The 25,136-nt window shown below is 40.6% G+C and overlaps 1 protein-coding gene across 1 annotated transcript in view; it reads left to right on the forward strand.

Annotated features, from left to right (window-relative positions):
• The window catches only part of CTTNBP2 (cortactin binding protein 2), a 144,700-nt gene that overhangs the window by 46,782 nt on the left and 72,782 nt on the right, over positions 1-25,136 (forward strand). The window contains 1 exon segment of the mRNA XM_075599965.1: positions 17,091-17,315. Coding sequence (XP_075456080.1) covers positions 17,091-17,315 — 225 coding nt within the window.

Genomic DNA, 25,136 nt, shown 5'->3' on the forward strand with positions numbered 1-25,136 from the left:
GGCCGGTAACTGGTAGGGAACCGTTGGTTTCAGAGAATCCTATACAGGCTACAGTACCTTTAAAACATTTTATTTAGCTGGAATGGGATGTACATCTCGTATTTAAAAACACCCTGAGATACAAAGTAAGGAAATGAGGACATATGTCAAGAAGGTGGGATCTATGGGTCCATAGTAAAATGTATAAGACGCAAAAGGTGACACTGCTCATTTGCATGTGATTACCCAGAATCCCTAGCAGCAGTGGAAGCATTGTATGTTAAGGCAGGGATGCGCAAACTAGGTGGTGCGTTAGGATTTATTTTTTGGGGGTGGGGGGGGGGCGACGTTTGCAGAGGCTTCTCGCTCTTCCCATAGGCATTTAAATTAAAATGCCAGGGGATCTCATGAGGCCTCTGCAACTGAACTTACCGAGGTTCAGCCGGCTTCAAGTGTCGCGTTGAGATGGCAATGCAGCGTTAAATGACGCAGTGGGGTCATGTGATGTCACATGACCCCGCGTTGACGCCGGTCACCATGGCAACGCGTCACATCCCATGAACCCACTGATGCCAACAGGAAGGTAAAGGGGGCGCGAGCACCAGGGGAGTGGGTGCGGGTGGCCGCAGCAACAGACGTTTGTGCACCCCTGTGTTAAGAGATAATGGTGAAAAGCAGTTTGCAGACCTGTCTGAGATATGTGAATGTGCTCGCAAGTGGTATTTTTATTTGCTGTACAATGTAAAGAAACAAACTATGAAATGGCATTTTAGTTACAAAAAATAAAAAATATATATCATCTGTATTAAAGTGGAATGCACTGTATACAATTGTAAACTACTTTCTTTTCTTTTTTTATGAAATGTAAAAATGTTTACGGCATGTAACAAGTGGTTACCGTAACCAGCACTCTGGGAGGGTAACTGTGAATGAATCCCAGAATACCTGTGGACATTTACTTTGTTTCTAGGAGTCTAAATTACTGAAAGGGTTAAGCGTACAAAGACACATTTTACTGTTTCATTTACTCCAATTTCTCCAGTTTACCCATATTCTGTATTTAATATTCAGCCCGAGGGGACATGTGAAAATGCATCATCCAGAGCAGAAAACATGATGGCAGTAGTCTGACATGTGTATATTAGTGTACAGTACTATTTTCATGTTCTGTATATCCAGATCTCTTCCAACCTTCAGAAAATACTATTTTTCTTGTACCTTAGTGCCTGAGGCAATACTAGTAATTAACAAAGCTGTGCTGTACCTTGGCACTATTTATTATATTAATCGTGAAAATATACTACAGTATAGAGGTGCTAGGATTGGAGACCTAACAAGAAGATAATAACAGTGCAGAAAATGAATGCTCTATTAAAAAGCAGGAGGAGGGATTTGAACAGGGAGGTGGCAAAGGTGAGTTCTGGGCAGTGCGAGATGATTTTAGCTGCAGTATCAATTAAAGGAGGTTGGATCCGAGGAGCAGAAAGACACTGGTCTATTGTGAGGCTACTATTAATGGGTTGGGACAAAATAGGCACACATACAAAAGGAAGGATTGTATTTTCGTTGTGTTGTGTAGGATGAAATGACTTCTCGCAAGAATGCGAATGTGAGCCAAGAGGGATATGATGCCAATGCAATGTGGGCCAGGATAGGCTGGGCACCACCATAGTGATATATATGGATGGAGTGGGCAGCACCGGTCTTTCATGGGGAATGTAGAGTCTGAGCGCGGTTCAGCCCCAGAGGACCCCACTGCTCCCATTGTGTAAACAAAGAGGGGTAAAACAAATGGGGCAATAGCTTCTTTTAATCTTGTATGCAAGCACATCAATATAATGTTTCATGCACATTTCAATGGACCTAAAACGTTGACTATCGAATACCATCCCAACAATATGTAATGTATTTATTTATTTTTTACTTTTGAGCTTCAAAAATTGGCTTGAAACCGGAATCTGTCTAAAGCATCAGTTTGCTATTTGGACTTGCTGGTCCTAAAGGTACTCAAAACAAATCTGGAACATTGGAAGCTGAAGCTTTAGATAGATTTCTATTTTTGGGACGTAAAGAAAGACCTGTCCAGTGTGCTCATGTTGTCATTTCTCCCAGCATCTGTACGATGTTGAAGAGTCTATAATATGATTGGGGAATTATTGGATTCTTAGTGCAGAATAAAAAAAAATGGTAACATACTGATTTAAGCCATTTTGATATAGCTGGAAATGGATTTCCAACCAGCCATTATTAAGTAATGTCTAACGTTAAAAAAAAAATGTTTTTAGATGATATCTCCGCTTTGATTTTGCTTTTTTCATTCATTAATTCTATATGAAGATTGTATTCTATCCCCAGATGAAATCTTTGTCTAGTTTTTCACTGGAAATGTAAAGCGAGATCTAATCACTTGGCAAATTGGTATAATTCACCAGACCTTCCTTCAGTCTGCCAATGCTTAGAGGACGTGCAGAAGGCTTTAGAAGCTGTGCAGCAGGTGGCAGGGCTGAACATTTGCCAATCTTTGATTTAATGTGGAAGTGAAGTAGAATTGGCAGAAGCGTGACAAGCAAAGATGTCAGGGAGATAATAATTTCATACAACACGTGATTATATACAGTACAGTGGTATAACAAAAACATCATTGCAGGTCACACTGTGGCTGAAAGTCATGTGAATTTGTGCTCTTACAAATGAATTATTTGGATAAGTGAAATACAAACAAACACAGCATTAGTGTGTGATATAGAGGCAGACTCTTTGGTAATATCTGTCTATGAACATTTTAGATTAAATGAAGTCTTCACTGTAAAATACATTGGCACAGATGTAATAAAACATGCCAAAACGTAGTGCACCTTGAGGCATATTGAATAGACTGTATGGTGTGCTAAGGCTTAGCATTGTTTAATAAATCTGACCTTTTTAATATAGCATTTGTCTGTCTAAAACATTGTGTTATCAGTATAATAGAAGATCTATGACAATGCTTTTGTCCAGAAGGTACAATATTCCATTAATCTAATATTTGCTTTGTAACCATTTTCTCTCTATATTATATTGGGGTATTGGCTTGGTTACATTTACATTCAAAGCTGAGGATCAGTAACGGATAGATGATTTGGTCAACCACTTGGGGAAATTCTAGGGAAATAAACCTTAATGCAAAACCAGTATAACCACTGTTCTCATCCTCACACTGACTTCAACACGAAAGGTTGAAGAAGCTGTCTGTGGGTAGGTTTACTGGCTCTGCACTTCTTTAAACCAGGCTGTGTTAAAAAGCTGTGTAATCCGGCAGACATACTGTAAATTTATAGGGGTCCCTGTTAAAATAAACAAGATGCAAAAGGTGACACGGTGTGCTCATTACCCAGAATCCCTTGCTGCAGTAAAAGCACTGTACAGTATGCTAAGAGATAATGGGGAAAGGCAGGGTTGCATACCTGTCTGAGACGTGAATGTGCTCACAAGGGATTTTTTTGTTCACTGTTTTCAAGGGGAAACCTGCATTGCTTTGTGGAAGCAGCATGTATCTCGCGTTCACTTTTGAGTTTCGTAACTTCTCTATATACTGTATCTTGTGTTCACCTTTTTATGAAGGGCTTCAGGTTGGGTAACCTTAATTTCCCAGTGAAAAACCAGGGACAACTGCCCGCACCAATCGTGCATGCACCGGACGGACCCGAGCCGATCGCACATGCGCCAACAGCAAACACTAAAATGGGACGTTTTGGCACTTTTTAAAAAGTTGTCAGGAAACCGGGACACAATCCCAAAAACAGAGACAATCCCGGAGAATCCGTGACATTCGGTCACCTTGGCTTCAAGGCTAAATCCTAGTACTGCTTCCATCATTTTTAAAAGTACGTCACTAATTCAATACACATTACATTCAACAAAATGTTTTGTGGCATCCTTTTATTTAGTGAGGCTAGGTTTCTGAGAAGTGAATACAAGTCCGTCTTTGGCCTAAGGGCTTGATACATAGACATGTATTTTTCATGTTTAAATAAATGAGAGAGAGAAGCATTGGAAATGACTTGCCATAGCGCTGTCCTTTCCCACAGCATGAGTGTGAAACATTTCGCCATCGGCTAAGGCCTGCTTTAAACTCTGCATGAACTGGTTTAAACCGACAATCAAAAAGCCAGGCCAGTGAAAGCATAGTTTGTCCTTTATTAAGCACACGTTCCAATTAGAAAGGCATTTGTGAGCAGCAGGAAAGTGAAATGGCAAGTTTTTCACCTTGAAGCCATTTGATACATACAGTAGGATATATTTGTTATGTTTACAGGGGCCAAAGAAAAAAACGAAGCTTCAAAGTACACGTCTTCATCAGGATAAACCTGTGTGTCAGTTGAGCTCATTCAGCTTGCTGCACATTTTTATAATACTGGCTATATATTTATATGCACACTTCCTTCCAATCTATCAACATCGTGTCTGGTTGCATCATACAGTAGTTTAGGGGCCTCATTTTATTTCTGGTGACGCAGCCGTTTTGAGCAATTTTGGGCCAAAAAAGATATGCTTCAGCAGATATTGAATAAGTCCTTTAGTTTGACAATCACTGGTGTTTAATGTCTAATGGGCAATTTCCATTCAGATTAAGATGCAGATCACTTGAATATAACCATGTCCATCAATTTGTTTTAGCATACAAGGTGCTAATTTTTGACGAACCTAATTTTTTTGGCATAATGACAAGATTTTTTTCAGGTGAGGGTACAGAGTTTGGTTGGTACAGTGAACTAATGCTTTTTAAACAGAAACAAATACTGTACACTCATGGTAAATAAAGTAGGAGTGTGGTTCTTTCACACTGGAAACCTCTACGTTTCAAAGCATTGGTTAACCTCTTAACAGGTGGCTTGGCATTTATTTTGCCATTACCAATTTTTCGGTGACATTTCAAACTGTGAAGTTGTTCTTAGAATTTTTTTTGTAGATCCTTAATATTGTAATGTAAGTATTGGATTTGATCTCATTGACCTCCATATCTTCTTTAACTTTTTCCTTTCACGATACTACTATAGATTAATAACATTCCGTAATGTATTGGGTATTTATTAATGAAAGCATGAAAAATAATGGTGTGTTTTATTTTGAGGTGTGATGATTATTGATGCAACTATTCAAGAAAATAATAATAATTTAAAAAAACCATTATAGTCCACTTATTATTAATTGGTGAGGTCCATACCTCAAATACCTCTGTTGGTCTAGCCAGTGCACTACTTATCCTTACAAAATATTTGGAATATGACCTGTTAATTCAGCAGTTTATTACTAATTATTTGTACACTTGTACTATAGGACGCACAGCTGTAACTAAGGCTGCGCTTATAGTGCCGGCGACAGCGACACGATGTCGCTTCAAAACAAATGTAACAAATAAAATTGACTTGACTTCCAGCGACCGCGACCAAGCCGTCGCTCCGTCACGTCGCGCTTACTACAAGCGCACGTGACGGCTTGGTCGCGGCCGCTGGAAGTCAAGTCAATTTTATTTTTCCAGCGACCGCAGCGTGACGTCACCGTCGCTGTCGCCGGCACTAAAAGCGCAGCCTAATGGTCATTAATATTTGTACGGTATAGTCAGTAGTCATTTGGAATAGGAAAGACCAACATGTGGACTTTTGAACACAGTAAATCTTACTACTTGATATAATTACACGTAACAAAGAGCCCAGGAGGCCACTGCGGCTTCACAAGTAGTCACTGTTAATCCACTGACATTTGGGGATATGTTTCCTTTTAGCTCAGTGGTAAGCAAGATAAGTTATTAATACATACAGGAGCTGGTGCTCACTTCATAAAACACAGTGTGTGATATTTGTAAAGTAATCCCAGGGTTAGAAACGTTCTTTCCATTTATAGATTATCGTTTCAATTTCTTGTAATTGTAGTAAAAAATGTATGAAGTGAGTTTGATTGGTACACATTTTGTTATGTTGTCAGAATCAAAAAGCAAATTAAACAAATTATGCATTGTTTTAGCTTACTAACAAGGTAATGTGATTACATATTGGCATGCCTTCACTAAACAATTAATTTAAATACAATTTTCTCATCAAAATGTATAATTGTCTCATTTGTTTTTGCCCTTTAACTCACACTAAACTGCATAATTTGATTTCATTTGCATATCTTATAAATGATACACTATTGTCAGTGTTTTTTTAGGGTATAAACACATATGATCAAAGTGAACCTGGCAGTAGTGGGGGCTTAGCTGTTTGTTTTTGACCATTTTAAGAATAAAATAACCATTATAATTATTTGGCACATTTTCTATTTTAAAAAAACTTTTGTTTACGTGGAATACTGAGAGTGTGTTTTTAAGGCACAGGGAGATAGTGATTTCACTCAGTCGCAAGGAGCTGACACTGGTATTTGAACCAGGCTTCCCTGCATCAAAGTCGGTGTCACTGTATTCTGAGTGACTGCCTACAATATACTCGCTGAGCCACTACTTCAGCCGTATGTACAAATTTGTAGCGTTCTGAAACATTAAATTGTGGCAGCTTTCATTCTGCGGCATTTAATTTTAATGAATGTTCTTAAACTTCAAAGATCAATGTGTGGTTTCTGATTCAAGGGTTCATCTTTAATGCCAGTGTAAAATGCCCTTCTGTTAGAACATTTCACGGTAACATCGCTCCTGGTCCATTGCATTCACTCTTGTCATCTGCACTGTACAATCTCTTATGTTTATCCAGAGGCATGCAGACAGTCAATCCAAATCCAAATATGGAGATCTGGTAAATGGTATTGCTGCTCACAGAAATGTTTCTTCTTTACAGTCTATCTTTCGTGCACTGTTTTAACTCTTGCTTTGGATTTACGGTGTTAAGCAGGCTGTGGAAACTCAGATTTGTGAATCTAGGTAGTCCCTGCAATGCAGATCCCTTTTTTGCTGTAGAGTACAGTATGGGTTAGTAGTGCCATAGCTGCCTTGTTTTTCCCACTGAGGTCTGGTTTAATATGCTCCTGACATAACCATCTGTGAGGACCTTGACAGCCTGTCTGCTGTCTTGCATGCCATAGTCTTTTGTCAGTCGGATGTTTTTTTTATGTTGCTAAACCATAAAGCCTGTTTTACACCAGTAGATTAGCCCTGTCACCAAGAAGATTTTAAAGGTACAGCCACTGGCCAGTGTAACATGTTTAAATAGATTAAATCAAGGCTTTAAAAAAACAAAAACAAATTCAAAGAACAAAAAAAAGGCATCGGTCGTCCAAAAAGAAAGTAATTTTTAAAGTTTCTTTTTGATTTTATCTTGGTAACCGGATACGGATTTGATACTTTATTTTGTAAGACGTCCCAGTGTGTTGAGCTAAAATCTATACAGGTTAAGTGCTCTCGCCTCTGCTCCACCACTTCCTTTCCAAAGCAACCGAATGGTTGCTGTAAACATGATTTCATTTAAATCGTGAAATTAGCTCCATTAAGTTACTTTAAGTGACCTGAGTTTGAAAGCCCCTTTCAAAGTGTATAGTGTCGTAGATGGAAATGAAGTTGAATTATTGTTGTACATAATGCATGTGTGTGGAACTGCTTCTTGTCTTAAGAGGCTGATGATTAGGATTGAAACTTCCGTCTGGGTTGAAATGCCCATTTTTCTCTTATCTACTTGGCTTTCCCCTTTGGCTGACTGACCCAGCATCATATTTTTCTGAAAGGGAAGGTATGCCATAAATCTGCTTTACTTTTTGTTAACGAGGGTATTCACTTTTCTGTTGGGTGCTACAACGTAATTTAACCAAAGCTTTAATAATAACAGAGCAAGGATGTTGCACTATTTTATTGTTTTGTTTGTTAATTACAGATGTAACAGGCTTCGTTGTCTCCATTGGTGTTATACACAATGTCTCTGGATCCTGTGACTTGGTCCCCGGCCGCAGGGCACCGCGTAACCGTCCAGTGACAGGTGCAGGAATAACAATAAAGGGAAGAGTCCCTATCTGGGGCTTCCCTATAACACTGCTCTACTATGGCTTAGGGCATAACTGGGGCCTAGGGGCAAGATCTAGGCCTAGGCCAGGAAGCACTGCTCCCTGAACACTACCTTCTTCTTTTTTGCCTCCTCCGTCCGAACTGCCTTGCGGGCTTTCCACGCGCTGAGGATATCCTGTTCCTCCCAGTGCTCGCATCCCATTGGCTGGTACAGTCCCATGTGCACAGTCCATCCCTCTAGGGATTTTGGGACTTGTAGTCCTGCGGCTGTGTCTGCGGAGCCGTCCTAAGATGGCCACCACATTCCTCACACTGCGCATGCGCGCCTCGACGCATTGCGCGATTAACAAAATGGCCACCCCCACACTCCCAATCGTGCGGAGCTCCGGCCAACTACTTGACAGCTCCCCCCGCACCGGAGGCAGGGTCGGGTACTCGGCTACATATGTAAATGGTTGTTAGTTGATGGAACCATGCCGACTTCTACATCTGTAGTTACCAGCTAGTTAAATGTTGTCTATGACATTCTTACTGTGAATACTGAAGAATATCATTTTACTGACTTCACCCTTTATAGTATTGTAAGTAGATGCATTTCCTACAGACAGAACAGTAACCACATACAGTAGACTTCTCATCCATTCAATGCACTGAAGTTCATTGAAATGTATGCTACACAAATTCTTCAAGGACTGGCTTGGGGGACATTACATCGTGACTGAGACACAAAGCTTATTTTGAAAGTCAATTTATTTTAATCTGTTTGTATTTTGCATACATGTTTAATGTGGTTCCTTAAATCTATACGTTTTGCTTCAACACAGAAGATCAGTATGGCGCCACCTATTCATACTGTATGTTGCAATGGTGACAGAAATGGGAATTGCTGTGCATATGTGCAGTAACCCAGGGAGCTGTGCACATGCTAAAAATGAATGTCAGCAATTCCCAAATAGGCACTTAAGTTACGCATAAAAAAGTAATTGCTGAAGTGGGTGGTTGTTGATCTCATAGGTTAAATATATCATTGACATGGACACTGTGCTTCCATCTGACCCATTGGGAGATTGTTTTGGAATGAGTTGGATCCATTACTAGCATCGTTTTGCTAGCACTGTTGATCCTCACAAGGTGCTTTAGAGGAAATGGAGGAATTAAAAGTAGTTCTTGGTACAATTCTTTTGGTGATGCACACAATTCATGTATTGTCTACAGTAGTCTCTCGTGTGATAAAATGTACCTGATCGAAAATAGGGCCAACTCACAAATACATTTAATGATCAATTTAGCACTTCACATTGCATGGAATGTAATGAACACTAAATGTAGAAGATATCAATGTGTGGAGGCGTTAACAAAAAATAAATAAACCTTAAAAGGAAGTCCTTCCCAAAAAGTTTGAGGAAAACTAAGTACAGTACTCTTTGCAAAATAATATATATATACTGTATATATGTATGTATATATATATATATATATATATATATATATATATATATATATTCATTTAATGTCCTACTATACACATTAGTGGCAATGCAAATGCTTTTTATGCGGTACATGAAGTAGTATGATATGGAAAACCATTTCAACTTAAAGTAAAGGGAATCTCCGAAATAAATCTGTTTTGGCAAACACAATATAGTATATGGTATTAACAGCACCTCAATAGAAATAATTACTTAATAAATGTTAGTGTGGTGCACGGGAACAAAAGAGGAACCCTGATTCCCTATATATTAACAATAAGAAACTAAGAAAGACTTCCCAGCACTCAAATAGAAAAATGTGTGAAAATGACACTAGATGGTATGCAAAAAAATAAATGTTACTATCAAAAATAAATACAGATCTGGCAAACAATATGCAATGGACAATGATGCTATTCTAGTCTATATAGTCAAACCACAAATGGTATCCAGATAACATACTGCGTGTAATATGCAAAACAGGGAGGTAAGGGAAACCAAGGAGGGGAGTGGGATAAAACAGGGGAATAGGGGGGGCAACATAACGTTTCGGGGCTCCTAGGGGTAAGGGAAGCACCAGAGATCAAAATGATCCTGGGAACGGGCCAGAAGAAGGGGCTTGGTGACACTTTTACTGATTTTATATCATTCCTTGTTTGCTATGTTATAAAAATCCAGAGCATATAAAATACATTATACTTTTGTTTGTAGAATTGTGTTTAACGGATACAAAACGAATCATCAGAAGGTTTAAGATAATTGAGTGCTTTTAACAAAATTGTAACTTTAAAGTGTTCCTAACTGGGGCTGCACCTTTTTATTCATTTATAAAATCTGCATCATGTACTGTATGCAGCATCCTTCAAAGTCGGTGATTGACAATCTTTTTTTGAAGTGAAACTTCTTTAGCGGCACCTACCACATGAGCAAAATTGCTTGGCATTGAATGGAGTTGATGGAGACAGAAGTCACTGGTGACAGAAATGACGTCGTCAAAAGAGGCAGTCAGTGTTGCCAGCTTCTACCAGGAGAAGTCACCGGAGAGGAGGAAGCGCTGGAGACACACACACGCCCCCGCCCCACCCCCCCCCCCACCACTCCACCATGAGTGTGCCGCCGACAGTCACCAGAGAGGACACACACCACATTGAGTGATGTGCCGAACAACCCCCCCCCCCCTCCCTAGTGATGCGCCACGGCTTCTCCAGACTGCATTGCTGGGAGATCCTGTGTAAGATCCTCCCCACCCCTCTCTCGCAGACTCGCCACCGGCTTCTACAGACTACACTGCTGGAAGAGCCTGCATGAGATTCTCCCCCCCCCCTCCCCAAACAGACACACTGACACACACTAACACACGCACACACACACTTGACACACTGCTGCTGGCATGTGTTATTGATATGTGCTAATATATTGCGCTGCAGGGACCTCTGACATGAAGAAAACTTTTTCAAATGAATGGAAAATAAAAACTTTTAAAAACAAAGTGCAGTCACACACATATGCAGTCACACACAGCAAACACACACAAGGAATTTGCAGTTGGTATTAATATAGAAGTGCCAATAGCTAAAACAGGATGTGTGCCGAGCACGCATGTTCTAGTCAAACTTCTTTGCGTTTTGTCACTGAAATTGTGTTTTGATTTTTAATTAAAAAAATGACCAGCACAAATACAATTTCTGTGACAAAACAGTGACAAAAGACGAAGAAGTTTCAATTAAAATGCGCGTGCTTGGCACACAAACAAAATTTTTTGTTTAGGAAACCTATAATTATATTGTGAAGTTCTGTGGAACTCCAACCCTGTCTAATAGTGTGTCCTGAGATCAGATGCATTGTAAGGAACCCCAACCCTTTCTATTAGTGTGTCTGAGATCAGATACATGGTAAATTCTTTTGTATTTGGTACAATTTTCAAATGACCTGAAAATTGCAGGGAACCCGTTAGGGATGCCCAGGAAACCCAAGGTTTCCTAGAAACCCCTGTTGAAAAACACTGTTCTAAGTTACTGTCTCCATTCTAATAGAACAGATGATGGTTATTTGTATAACTCCAATACTTGATTTAAACATCTAAAACACATGCAGGATTAAGGGACTGTAAAGAACACAATGCATGTACTGTACTGCACTTCTGCACTTAGCAGTTAGCTTTCCCGAGAGATAAAGCAACCAAAACTCCTGACGTCTGTTGTGGTGAGGTGGGTTAGTAAATCCTGTAATGCAAGGAATGTTTTTGTTGACAACACCCATGTGCTTTTCTCTCCCCACCTAAATTGAAGTTCAATATTTTCATATATGTACATCTAGCTGCAGCAACAGCATTTGTATACCCTTCCTGAACCCTTTGCACATCTCCATTGAGGTCCCTTATAACACATGCCACTTAAGCCCGAATGTAAGAAACCGTGTAATACAGTGTTCAGTTGGTACTCGTTCTATTCACTTGGCTTGGCACTGTTTGTAGCTTTGGGCCGTAGTCTCCTCCAGCTGACCAATTAAAGCACACTACTAAAAACCCAATCTACATTTTGTATGCATTTCTTTAGTTCTTCATTAGGCAGAAAGTAATCACATCTGGGATTTCAGCAGGACATGCATCTCCGTTACTAAATATATCCAGGCAGTATGCATTTGCGCTGAAAGTACACAAGACCATTCATGCTTTTCCCCCTTCATACTACACAATTAAAAATAGAATTTTGGCTATATTTTGTAATAAATAGAATAGTTCAGTCTAACAGGGCTAAACGCAACTTTGTTAAAGATTGCAACTAACAATTTAATTATTCATGCTACGATTAGCACATCGCAACCTCCATTCAAATAAATGAAAATTTTACATTTCCAGTTCTTCATTTTTAGTCAAAGTAATAACATCATTGTACACGTTTTAATTTCGTAACTTTTTTTTTTAGTTCATACTGCACAGTGCAGCATAAAAGTTTCCTCAGAGGTGTTGACAGGTTAATTCACTGTTAAGTGCGTTACAGGTTATGCCATGTGTCATAATTTTATCTAGAGGTTCTATTTATTATACATATGCTTATTGAAATAGAACACAACTTGACCTTCAGTCTAAAGAGTGTAATGTGATGCTGAATTCTGCATGCTGAATCTGTGACAAGGAGGGCCAATCTGTACTTACTTTTTACTAGTTGGATTTTTCTTTGAGATTGCTGCAGTGCACATACATTATGCACAAGCGTGGTTTTCAGGTGCTTTTTTTTCATGTTATGCTGAGCATATTTTTTTCTTTTGATTGAGGATTGGGAAAGAAGACTAAGCCACTTATGTACGTCATACTACCAACTGCTTATGTGCGTGCCACTCAGAGTGCGTGTGTTTTGTATTTTTCTAGTTATCTTTTGATTTGGTGTATAGACAACATTCACGTGTCATGAATTTTTTTTTTTTAACAAGTTTATACTGTTTGACAGGTTTGAATGCAATAATGTACCACAAGTAATGAATACAATCAGTACCACAAGTTAGTGTGTGTGTGTGTGTGTGTGTCTATATCTTAAAGCAAAGTTTTTGGTTTCTTACTTACAGAAACTTTCCCCTTGAGTCAATTCACGTAGCTCCAACAATACTTCGCGTGGTTTCCATGGGTAACAGGGCTGGAGTGGTTATAACACTGGAAATCCAAGTACATGTTTGCACACCATGCTTTGCACATGACTCCCCTCAGTATGTGTACACTAATCCATGTCAGTGGAGCCAGTGATGCATTCACACACAATTTCCACTTCATAACACTGCACATCCATTTTGTCTGCATCGTACAATGTCTATCAACATGACTACATTTACTCTCCGTCCCGTGGTGTATTCCTGCTGTGTGCAGGAGGCCGAATGCCTGCATGTTCAGGAAATAGTCTTGGCAAATGTTGTCTAAAAGGCACGTGCGTATTATTTAAGGCAGCAGTAAGTAACTGTACATGGCTGACAAGTCCCATTATGTTCCGGACTGGTAAATAAATGCACAATAATGCATCTCATGACCACTCAGGTTCAGTTTAAATAATGTCTCGCTCTTGTGCCCAGGCATATGTATATCTGATTATGGGAAAAATCCCCGCCTCTGTTTTTCTTTGTGGCTGTTAGCATGGCAGTACAGTACATTACAAAATGTGAAAAGGTTACACATCTCATGGTCTATTGTTAGGGAATTTTTATGACAGCTGTTAAATGGGCCAGGGGAAAAATAGATACAGTAGACAAGCATAGCAAGGTTGTTTAGAAAATGACCTGCCTTTGTCCAACTGCTGGAATACCAACATCAGGCCCTTTCAGTCAACGCCAAATGAAACTATTAAACGCAATACCATCATTTCTCACCATTCATCTATGTTCTCCTTACCAATGGAATAATTTGTATGGTGAACACTGTTATTAAAATAAATAAAACTGTAAATGAACCTACGAATGCTCTTTAAAGCGGCAAAACATGTGAAATTATATAAATATATCAGTTCTGTAGTATTAGATAAGTGACTGTTTTTGTTGTATTCATTGCTACACTTTTTTATATATATATATAGAAACGGGAAGCAGGGGGTCTCTGCATCTGAACCCTATTAATGTAATCTGCGGAGACCCCTGCTTCTAGAGATACTTACCGCCGAAGCTGGTGCCGGCAGTAGCTGCTCCAGCTGAGCAAGCAGAGCTTTAAAGTTTAAAGCTCCCATGTCACATGGGCCAATAGGAAGCCGCAACGATAATGTCTTGGCTTCCTATTGGCCCGCAGGATGTAAAAATCTTTGAACAGCGGCCATTACGTGACCCTTGGCAACCGAGGAGATCTGCTAGTGGCAGCTAATTCAGAGGTAACTATCTCTGGGGGCTCCCGGAGCTAAAATTAACGAGGTCCAGCTTCAGAGAACCCCTGCTTTGATCCTATAAAAGAATTTTAAAATCACAAAAAAAATGGAATGCTTGGATTACCTCTTTAATGCCATTTTAATGAGTTTTAAAGTAACCTTTGCTTTTTATAGCAGTTTTTATTCCACCTCCTAAGCAATGACAGATCTTTGCAACACGTTCACTGTTAGATAATTTGTTGCCAATGTTCCCAGCAGTTCCAGCTGTAAACTGTATAAAGTTACCTTAGTAATGTAAAGATACAGTACATTGTAGCTGCTCCGTTACACTGACTGAAGGATTGCTTGGAACTGAAAGGCAGACATTTTGTTAGGCACACTAAACGATTGCCAGCTTAGATAAGAATGTAGAATTATACATTGTCACATGCTTTACATATAAAAATAATAAAAAAGGAGAAGTAGTATTGCTGCTTTAAAGCTGCAGTCAATATCCTGCATGTGTGTTTTTTTTTAATAAATCAGTTCTGTAGTAAGAAAAAATACTTTTAGCATTTTCTGTTTTAAAAAACAACAACTTTGAAAGACCAATTTTCTTGTATTCTATTTTAACAACAATTTGCTAAGGCACTGCCCCTTCATGTCCTGTCACAAGCCCTGGCACACCCCTTTGTCAGCCCTGCCCTCCCTCTAGCACATGTCAGTGCAGGAGTGCTCATGAATATTCATGAGCTTCCACTGAGGGACAGAAGCAGAAGAAAAACATATGCCAGCTCTAATGATGTCACCAAATTTCGCCGATCAATACATGGAGAACGAATTGATCTGCAGCTATGCAGTTCTTTAGGTAAGTAGAGATTGCCCACATGAAACTATTGAAGTAAAAAAAAAAATTAAAAAAAAAAAAAAGGCTGAACTGCAGCTTTAATACGTGCAACTCTTTGTAACCTATTGTTCCATTTAATGTTACAAAAATGTTAGAAAACCTGGTACACATATAAATAAGCTTTAAGAGCGAAATTGATATTAAAATGTTAAGTGTGTGTTTTACAATAAAAACATTTCAAGTTACTTTGCATTAGTACTGTACATTCAGCAAACAACATGTTATGCGCTGCCTGCGCTGGTAAAAAGAATACATGGCTACACATATAAAGCATGTGACGATGTATAATTCTACATTATTCCTAAAGTGGCAATCGTTTGGTGCTCCTGTTAGAAATCTGTAAAAATCCTGATTGTGTGCCTAACGGCCACCTTTGTTTCAATCAATCCTTCAGTCAGTGTAACTCAGCAAGTACAATGTATCCTGATATTACTAAGGTAACATTAACTACGGTTTACAGCTCAAACTGCTGGCTACAATGGCAACAAATTATCACAAACAGGAAAGTGTTGCAAAGATCTTACCTGCTATAGAAATCAAAGTATATTATAATTAATTAAAAATGACATTAAGACTTTCAACTTGTAATGGGAAAACAAAAGAATAAGGGATATTGGAGACGTTTTGTTAAAATGGAAACTGATGGAATTTGTGGAAGTGTCTGATTAGATATTTGATTCCGTCTCAAGAATTTTAGTAAGTCGATGACAGTGCTTGACCACAATGGTTGCTAAGTGCAACTGTGTGCGGAACAGTAGCCACGAGTCCAAGGTATTGAAATTCTTCATTCCAAAGTTTTTTTTTTTACATAGGTTTGACTTAACGGTGGGTAGGGAAGGCAAGAGAGTGCAGTAGAGGTATTAGAGGTGAAAACGAGGCAGTTATGAGCAGCGCTCAGGAGACGAGCCGGGACCTACTGTAACATAAAATGTACGTTGATGTGTAGGGTGGAGCTGACGAGTGGAGAACCTTTATGTTGAGGAGAACATGGTAGGTGATCAGGAACTTGATGGGGAGCCAGAAGAAGAATTTGAGGTGGTGAGCAGGAACTGTACTAGGATAAAGTGAAAGGATTTTAACTGAAGTGCTTTGGACAGATTGCAGAGAATTAAAGAATAAAGTTGTGGGTCTTTTAGGTATGTTACAATAATACAGACAGGAGGGGATTAGGGCATGCATTAGAGTTTCAGCTGCAGAATAACACAGGAGAGGTTGGATCATGGCAATGTACATTTGTGTACAAAAATACATTAGCTGCATTTGGTCATCTGATTTTATTACCAACTTGTGTATCTTTTATAAATTGTCTTATGGATGGTATATACATTACCTTGGTCATTCAGCTTAGTTGTACATAACCATATTAAAACTGTATTCTAATAGTTTTTGTCTTGGTAAGGTACTGTATTTTAATGGCATTGCTGCAAAAAAGGACTGCGGTGAAAAGCTTTACAGCAGTGATTCTAGGTATCACAAAATGTATGGAGCAAGGCATTTAGAAATATATGCAATAATGCAATTTTGACTTTCAAAAAAATAGATAAAGCAAAGCTTGCAATCAAATTTACAGTAATTAAAAAACACAATCTGTAGAATGATTATTTCATTTTGACCGTCTTAACTCTTACATAGACAACCATGGCATAAAAGGGAGAAGGGTGTCACTTATTAAAAAAAAATATATACAGTATAACTTTATTTACATGGTGACACTCCAAGCTTAAGCAGGTCCACTATCTAAACAATTAATTGAGCATATCAATGAGAAATTATCGGTTGCTTCGGAATATGTTAAATCGGACCCTATGTTGGAACATCGAGAATGAAGTATTCTGTTTAGTTTTTAGTTTTATTTTTGCATTGCATAGATTCAGTATTTGAAGGTTTTATTCCTTTGCCTGTCTTTTTTTTTTTTTTTTAAATTAAACTCCTCACAACCTTTTTTTTTTCCGCCCTTTTTTTAGGCACGAAGGAAGGAGGTTTTTGTACAAGAAAGATATGGAAGGTTTAACCTTGGCGATCCATTCCTGGCTCTTCAGCGAGATTATGAAGCAGGTGCTCTTGACAAAGAAAAGAAGCCAATCTGTAGCAACCCCCTCACCATTTTGGAAGCGGTAATGTCTCACTGCAGAAAGATGCAAGAGAGAATGACGGCACAATTGGCTGCTGCAGAAAGAAGACACAGAAAAGTAAGTGCTCAGTTTGCCCCAGGGTGAGAGGGTTCTGTTCCCTCCAATGATACTGTAAGTGGCTTATTTTGGTATCTAATCTTGTTTATATGCAACCGTGTTTACCCCACATGGTGGGAGATTTGACATTACGGGTTGCCTGGTGCATATACCTGCTGGTAACAGGAGGGCTGAGTCGCCCGGTGGTAGTGGGGACACAGGACCAGGCTTCTGGGGTTCATACCCCACAGATATCTTTAGCAGTGCAGCACCTCCATCTGCCGTAGGCTCCAGGAGCTGAAGGTGATCTCCCACGGTAGAACTTATTACCTCTCTCTCCCCCTCCCCCCCCCAGGCAGGAGGTATAATAGGAACAGGTTTATTACTCTTCTGTACAGTTACAGGAACAAGGCAGGTTCTGCCCGATGCAGTACTCTCAGCTATCACTGGATGATGGTCCCTGGACCGTCACTACAGGCCAAGGGCAACCGCAGCCATCATAGCTCTTCCACACCTCCCTAGCAGAGGTATGGTCCACACTCACTCTCCCCCGTAGGGATGAGGACGGGAGAAGGCCCAATCTCAGCCTTTCCACTGTGCGACCTGCCTTCCTCAGTGAGGAAGGACAACCTCCAAATTTAGGGCGGTCCTGCCTTAAGTACTGCCAGGAGGAGGGCACCTGGTCTGGCTCATGATTGGTCATGCCCAGGCCTGATGTCACCGCCTCCCGCTGTCACTCAAATGCAGCTCCTCGGAGGGGGAAAACCCCATATCAACTACTGGCAACCTGATTGTACAAGGGTTTACTGCCAGCCCAATGGCAGAATACTGGTAGTAGCCATCAGGTGACCTGGCTACATATATTTTAGTTGTTACATGTGATGTGTAAATTAGAAAGTTCTCCAAGAAAGTAGTGATTATTTCAGCTGTAAGACATCCCCAGATTACAGGTGCTGTAATCCTTTTTGTAGGGTAGGCATTTTGAAATCCTATTAGTTTTTCTAATGCAATGAAATGAAACTGTGGAAAGGTGTATTGGTAACTACATTGTATTTGGTTGAACCATCTAATCTGCCAGAAACTGCCAGTTTATGGGAAATACAGTAGATCTGTTTATTAAATGGTTATGTTCTTCAACCAAGGTTTTAATTTGAAATGCATGGGGTTGCTCCAAGCGGTCAGGCAGAGGTATATTTGTATTGCTTATGCTCAATCTCCTTCAGTAGCTATGTCTTAAAGCAGCATTCCCTCCTCCACATGTAGTTTACCTGTACTGTGAAGGCCCCCGGAGGTAATCTGAGGTCCTCTCATACACCCCCCCACCCCCTGACTGTACAAGGTTTTACTGCCAGCCCAATGGCAGAATAGTAGCCATCAGGTGACCTGGCTACATATATTTTAGTTGTTACATGTGATGACTCTTGGGGATTACCAATAAAAAGCTGTAGTGTCATTTCTCAATATTGTCATGTCTTTCCGTTGGCTGCCCTGACCTGAGGGTCATGCCCTATGTGTCTCTGGACCAGGGGTGCTCAACTCCAGTCATCAAGACATCCCCTCCTCCACCAACAGACCAACAGGTCAGGTTTTAAGGATATCCTAGCTGCAGCACAGGTGGCTCAATGCCACTGATTGAGCCACCTGTGTGTAAGCAGGGATATCCTAAAAACCTGACCTGTTGGTGGGGGGTGGGGGAGGAGGGGAGAGTTTTGAGGACTGGAGTTGGGCACCCCTGTTTTTAGCAATGATGTAGCTGGCAGAAAAGCTTACTAGTTAATATTCACAATTAATATGGAGATAAAATGACCAAAATAGTCCCTTGAATTAACAACAGTATACATACATTTTTCTGTTTAGGTTATCTAATTCACCATTTAATTCCAGTAAATACAAACCTGTGTGTGTGTGTGCGCGTGTGTGTGTGTGTGTGTGTGTGTGTGTGTGTGTGTGTGTGTGTGTGTGTGTGTGTGTGTGTGTGTGTGTGTGTGTGTGTGTGTGTGTGTGTGTGTGTGTGTGTGTTCATAATGCGCAGTACAATTTTTTCAAGCTGCTTTCCTCTGCCTGGTACTGCATTAAAATTGCACATCATATGTAGCCAGATGCAAAAAAAACACTTCCCCTTGTACGAGGGCACTTCTCAAGATCTGTATGCACTAGAAACAATGATGACAATTCTGTAACCCGCATAGATAGATGCCTCTCCACAGCACTTCACATCTTTTTACACATTGTTGGTAGAAATGATGGAAATGCCTCTCATTCCAATTCTGTTTCGAATGTAAAACGAGCCATAGACTATTATAGATAATAAATTCAAAGTAATCAGCTGCAATATTTGATTGCCAAGTTTGTTTAGTGATTTGCAATTTGGGTAGATATCATTGTGTTACAGTAGATATCAGTTATGTGAAGTATAATTAAATGGGTAGCCCTAGCCAATAAATAGTTGACGGAGGCTGTATTAAATTCATATAACCTCTTCTCTACCATTTTTATAAAATGTAAATTTGTATATAGGATATCCCTGCTTCAGCACAGGTGTCTCTGTCAATGACTGAGCCACTTCTTGAACCACCTGTGCTGAGGCAGGGATATCCTTAAAACCTAATCTGTTGGTGGCCTTTGAGGACTGACGTTGGCCACCCCAGTCATAGAAAGTTAGTTTGTAAAACAAAAATATTTTTTTGTGTTTGAGAAAGGAGTCTGAATTTTCAAGGTGGTTGGTGTCCGAGTATGTACAGTAAGCTGTATCGTTTAGTAAGATAAGTAGGTGGGAAGGCTTTTCTTATGTTGGAGACTGGCTTGTTGCCTAACACCTGTTTAGAGAAGTGCCTAAGCTCATCGACGTAGCATCTGTTTGAAAAATCTTTTCAAGCTTTAATTTGGTGGAATTTCTGCTAGATACTGTACAGTATGTATTTGTTTTTTTGTTTTTTACATTTTATGAATTGGAAAACCTTTTCCAAGATTTATAAAGCATTGGCAGTTGAGCAACACATGTGGGATTTTGCATCTCAAACCGTTTTTTTTAAATAATAGATTTTTCATATCAGGAGTCGGAGAAGGATTATAGGTTAAAATAACAGATTGTACTATTTGTAAACAAGAACCCCAAGGAGAGCACTCACACACTAGTGTATATAATCCGGTGTACCAAAGACTATGTGGTGATGGGGAGGAGTGAGTGAACTATAAAAATATAAATCTTTATTTGAGTCGTAACTCAGAACGATAAAATAGGGAAAACGCTGTGGGTCAAGTGAGATACTATTATGAGCCAGTATACAGCGAATTAAAATTGAACAAATGGACCAGAGTAGCAGTCCATGTGCTATCTAAACTCCTATATTAACCACTACTGATGTAGACAAATGCCTATGTCAGTGTAGGCCCCACCATAGTATTTGGTAGGGGATGACACTGATGTCCTATGGTAAGGATAAGGCCAAATATTTGCTGATGTAGATAGTCACAGTGACTAGCTATAAGCCTTATAGCGAATAAGCAGTGCGTATTAGTAGTTATCTAAACAGTACACTAGTAGTGTCTGTTAACATGTTTGATTCCCAATAATGGGGTACCGTATGTAGGTGGTAATATAGGGTCCAGGCTCCTCGGTCCTAGTTATTGCCACCACAGTAAATGGTGTGATGGTGATCTACAGCAGGGACATGTGCAGATATCCACACAGGTGAGTATCTGTACGGCCCAGTGATCAATAGGTCATAGATGTATCAATAATGACTCCATGATTGCACATACAGTGCCAGTTCACATGCATAGGGACCGTAAATTGCCCTGCCTGTATGGAGGCAGTATGGAATGCAGAGTCCGTAGCTGCTGAACAGTGCACAAGTCGTGCCTGTTAACATGAACCGTATAGTCATGTGTGTTTGCATGAGGTGTAGAGTCAGTAGCTCCTACTACAGTGCACTAGTCGTGCCTGTAAACATGAATTATATAGTCATGTGTGCATCCATACAGTGTAGAGAGCAAGGTTGATAATGCTACTACAGTACACAAGTAGTGCCTGTTAACATGCCTTGACAAAGCAGTACTAGCGAAACGTACGTCGGCGATTGATGACGTCATCGCGTCAGAGGGGCGGGACTTGCGCTTGCGGTCGGAGCGCTTCCTATCCCCAGCAGGCTCCGAAATGGAGCTCTGCCACTAAAATATTCTGTTTATAGCTATCTAAACCACGAGCGCACCCCTGGCTGTTACATTTGGGCACCCGGTCTCCAGCTGACGGTGCACGGCCATGTTATTAGAGGTATGGTCGTGTACACAAGACGTATGAATCCCGTGACTCCTCCATGGTTCATGTTAACAGGCACTACTTGTGTACTGTAGTAGCATTATCAACCTTGCTCTCTACACTGTATGGATGCACACATGACTATATAATTCATGTTTACAGGGTTCATGTTTACAGGCACGACTAGTGCACTGTAGTAGGAGCTACTGACTCTACACCTCATGCAAACACACATGACTATACGATTCATGTTAACAGGCACGACTTGTGCACTGTTCAGCAGCTACTGATTCTGCATTCCATACTGCCTCCATACAGGCAGGGCAATTTACGGTCCCTATGCATGTGAACTGGCACTGTATGTGCAATCATGGAGTCATTATTGATACATCTATGACCTATTGATCACTGGGCCGTACAGATACTCACCTTGATACTTACCTGTGTGGATATCTGCACATGTCCCTGCTGTAGATCACCATCACACCATTTACTGTGGTGGCAATAACTAGGACCGAGGAGCCTGGACCCTATATTACCACCTACTGCACCGACACACTTTATTCGAGCAAATACCCAGTATGTACCTGGCAGATACCTGGAATGGGCCGCTCCTCACCTCTGACAAGCCCCGTTGCGTTTGCCTTCCCAGCCTGGGTTCATGCCTGGCTGACGGGCGGCTGATCTGTTAAATGATAATGATTAGGATTTAATAGGCTGCAATGCTTCGCGTGTCTACCAGATGGCATAAATTCATGAATTGTAATGCAGTATATATATATATACTGTGCAGTATTGCAGCCAGCGGGAATAAAATGCTTCAATCCCTGCCTGGAAAATACCTCAATGCACTCGGGCAGAAAACAGTCACAAACCTCAATACACCCGGGTATACCCGAATTCGTGGGACTAGCCGAGCTCGAATAAAGTGTGTCGCCAGTGTACATACGGTACCCCATTATTGGGAATCAAACATGTTAACAGACACTACTAGTGTACTGTTAAGATAACTACTAATACGCACTGCTTATTCGCTATAAGGCTTATAGCTAGTCACCTAGTCACTGTGACTATCTACATCAGCAAATATTTGGCCTCATCCTTACCATAGGACATCAGTGTCATCCCCTACCACATACTATGGTGGGGCCTACACTGATATAGGCATTTGTCTACATCAGTAGTGGTTAATATAGGAGTTTAGATAGCACTACTCTGGTCCATTTGTTCAATTTTAATTCGCTGTATACTGGCTCATAATAGTATCTCACTTGACCAACAGCGTTTTCCCTATTTTATCGTTCTGAGTTACGACTCAAATAAAGATTTATATTTTTATAGTTCACTCACTCCTCCCCATCACCACATGGTCTTTGGTACACCGGATTATATACACTAGTGTGTGAGTGCTCTCCTTGGGGTTCTTGCTCTTTTGTTGTTACCCTATCTGTTTATCCCCTGATAGTAGCACCTCCACTCCACATACATCCAGCCAGCAGTAGCGAGGGTTCCCTCCCCCCCCCCTCTCCCTCTAGTTCGACTATTTGTAAACAGCCAGGTATGATCTACTTACTGGCAGTGAAGCAGAATCAAGTCTTTGCAAGAAGTTTGATTGGTACGGTAACTGATTTCCGAGTCCCCGGAGCCTTCTAGCAGGTACATTATGGGCGCCGTGCGCGACTGAAGCGGCCCCACCTCGGAGAAGGCTACAGTGGAAAACCGAGTGGCCGAGGAGGTAGGAGCCAAGGCAGAAGGGAATCGCTAGGTTGGAGTCCCCGCTCCAATGCTGCAAAGTGAAATCAGCTGTTGGCCGGTGGGATTGCAGGGTGGCGGCAGAGGCGCGGTAGCCATCTTACCGTGGCGCGCTACCAGATTGCGTCCAGATCATGCTTGCCCTGATTGTTGGGTGACCGTAGTTGAATCAGTGGAGGTAAGCGAAGACCCTGCCAGCCTGTCAAAGTTGCGGTAATGGTACATCCCGGCCCAAACCTCAGCACTACAGCGAGGGAACCGCCATCAGCCGGTAAGGCAGCATTGTGAATCCAGAGTCCTGGATCGAAATTGAAAAACTTGCAAAATAGAACATTCCAGTTTATCTGGCAAAATACGAGACCTAGGATGGCGAGGTCAGTCATGTTGACTTCAAGGGCAAGAGAGGCTTGGGAGTTCCAGATATACTGAAATATTAACAGTCTGCTCAGCTTAGACAAGTAGTCTGTCTTGCTGACCCAAAATTGTATTGTTGGTTTGCCATTGAGTCCCACTATTCAAAAACACTCTTTCTACCATTGTCACTCTGGGCCCCTTGGAAACGAGAGTCGGGTATAAGAATTGCTGATCTGGGAGATGAGGTGTACATGGAACGTCTGGAACAAAATGAAAGAGAAATTTAAGTTGGCCTCACATATTTCCTAATTTACCCCCCCTTTTCAATAACCCTAATTTTCCCCCAGGTTGTAATTTGAAACTATTTGACCAATTTAAAATCAAACATATCAACACAATCGCAGAGTTCTTAAGTAAGGGAAAGCTTCTCAGTTTCCAAGATCTCTGCAGCAAGTTCGAAGCCCCAGACCTCCCCTATTTAAATATCTCCAAATCAAACATTTTATACACACAGTCTCTCTGAATTTTCTCTTCCCTGAACTTACGAACTTTCAGATGCTCTGTAGGAGGGGAATCTATCAGAAGTGTCTGATCTTGAAAATATATTTAGGTTTCGAGGGATCGGGTAATACTCCAGACCACAGTTATATGCTTAGGTGGGCTGCGAATTTACATCTGGATATTTACCATGATGACTGGGAAGACATACAGGAATTCACAGCAAAAACCTCCATATGTACTACGATAAAAGAAAACATTATAAGATTTTATATTGTTGGTACCTCACCCCAAGCAGGTTGAATCTAATTTATCCGGAGACCTCGTATCTGTGTTGGAGGGGTTGTGGACAGAAGGGGGACATGGTCCATATTTGGTGGGCATGCACTGCTGTCAAAAATTTCTGGATTACCATTCAAAATATGATTAGAGATATAACAGAGTTATTGGTCCCTATAGACTTTTTGGTCTATGTATAAGCCAAACCTATGGAGGATATTAATCCCCACTTGAAATGTTTAATCTCTTTTATTCTGACTGCGGCCAGATGTGCGATTGCGGCAGCTTGGAAGAAGCAGGCTGCCCCATGCAGACAGACAGTGGAAAACAGATTAAATGAGGTGATGACAATGAAGAGGTTAACAGCCTTTCTGACACATTCCACTGACAAATTTTATAAAATGTGGGATCCCTGGTTCGAGAGTTGAGTTAAGATGAGGATACATTTTATCAATTAGTGTAGGGTGACTGGGTTGGACTTGGAAAAGTCCTAGTGATCTCTGATCTGGCGGGCTCTTCTGGGAGATGGGATGGACGGTGGCCTGCCCCCTTCCCCCCCCTCTCTTCCCTTTCCCCCTTATTATTTTTATTATTGTTCAAAAATATTGTTGTTATATCTTTGGGTAATTCCGGACATATTGTATCTATAAATTTGGCCTAACCAAACTGTCGTTGTGCATCCATACATATAGTATATGGCC

Source organism: Ascaphus truei, chromosome 5 (genome assembly GCF_040206685.1).
Source record: "Ascaphus truei isolate aAscTru1 chromosome 5, aAscTru1.hap1, whole genome shotgun sequence".
Taxonomy (NCBI): Eukaryota; Metazoa; Chordata; class Amphibia; order Anura; family Ascaphidae; genus Ascaphus; species Ascaphus truei.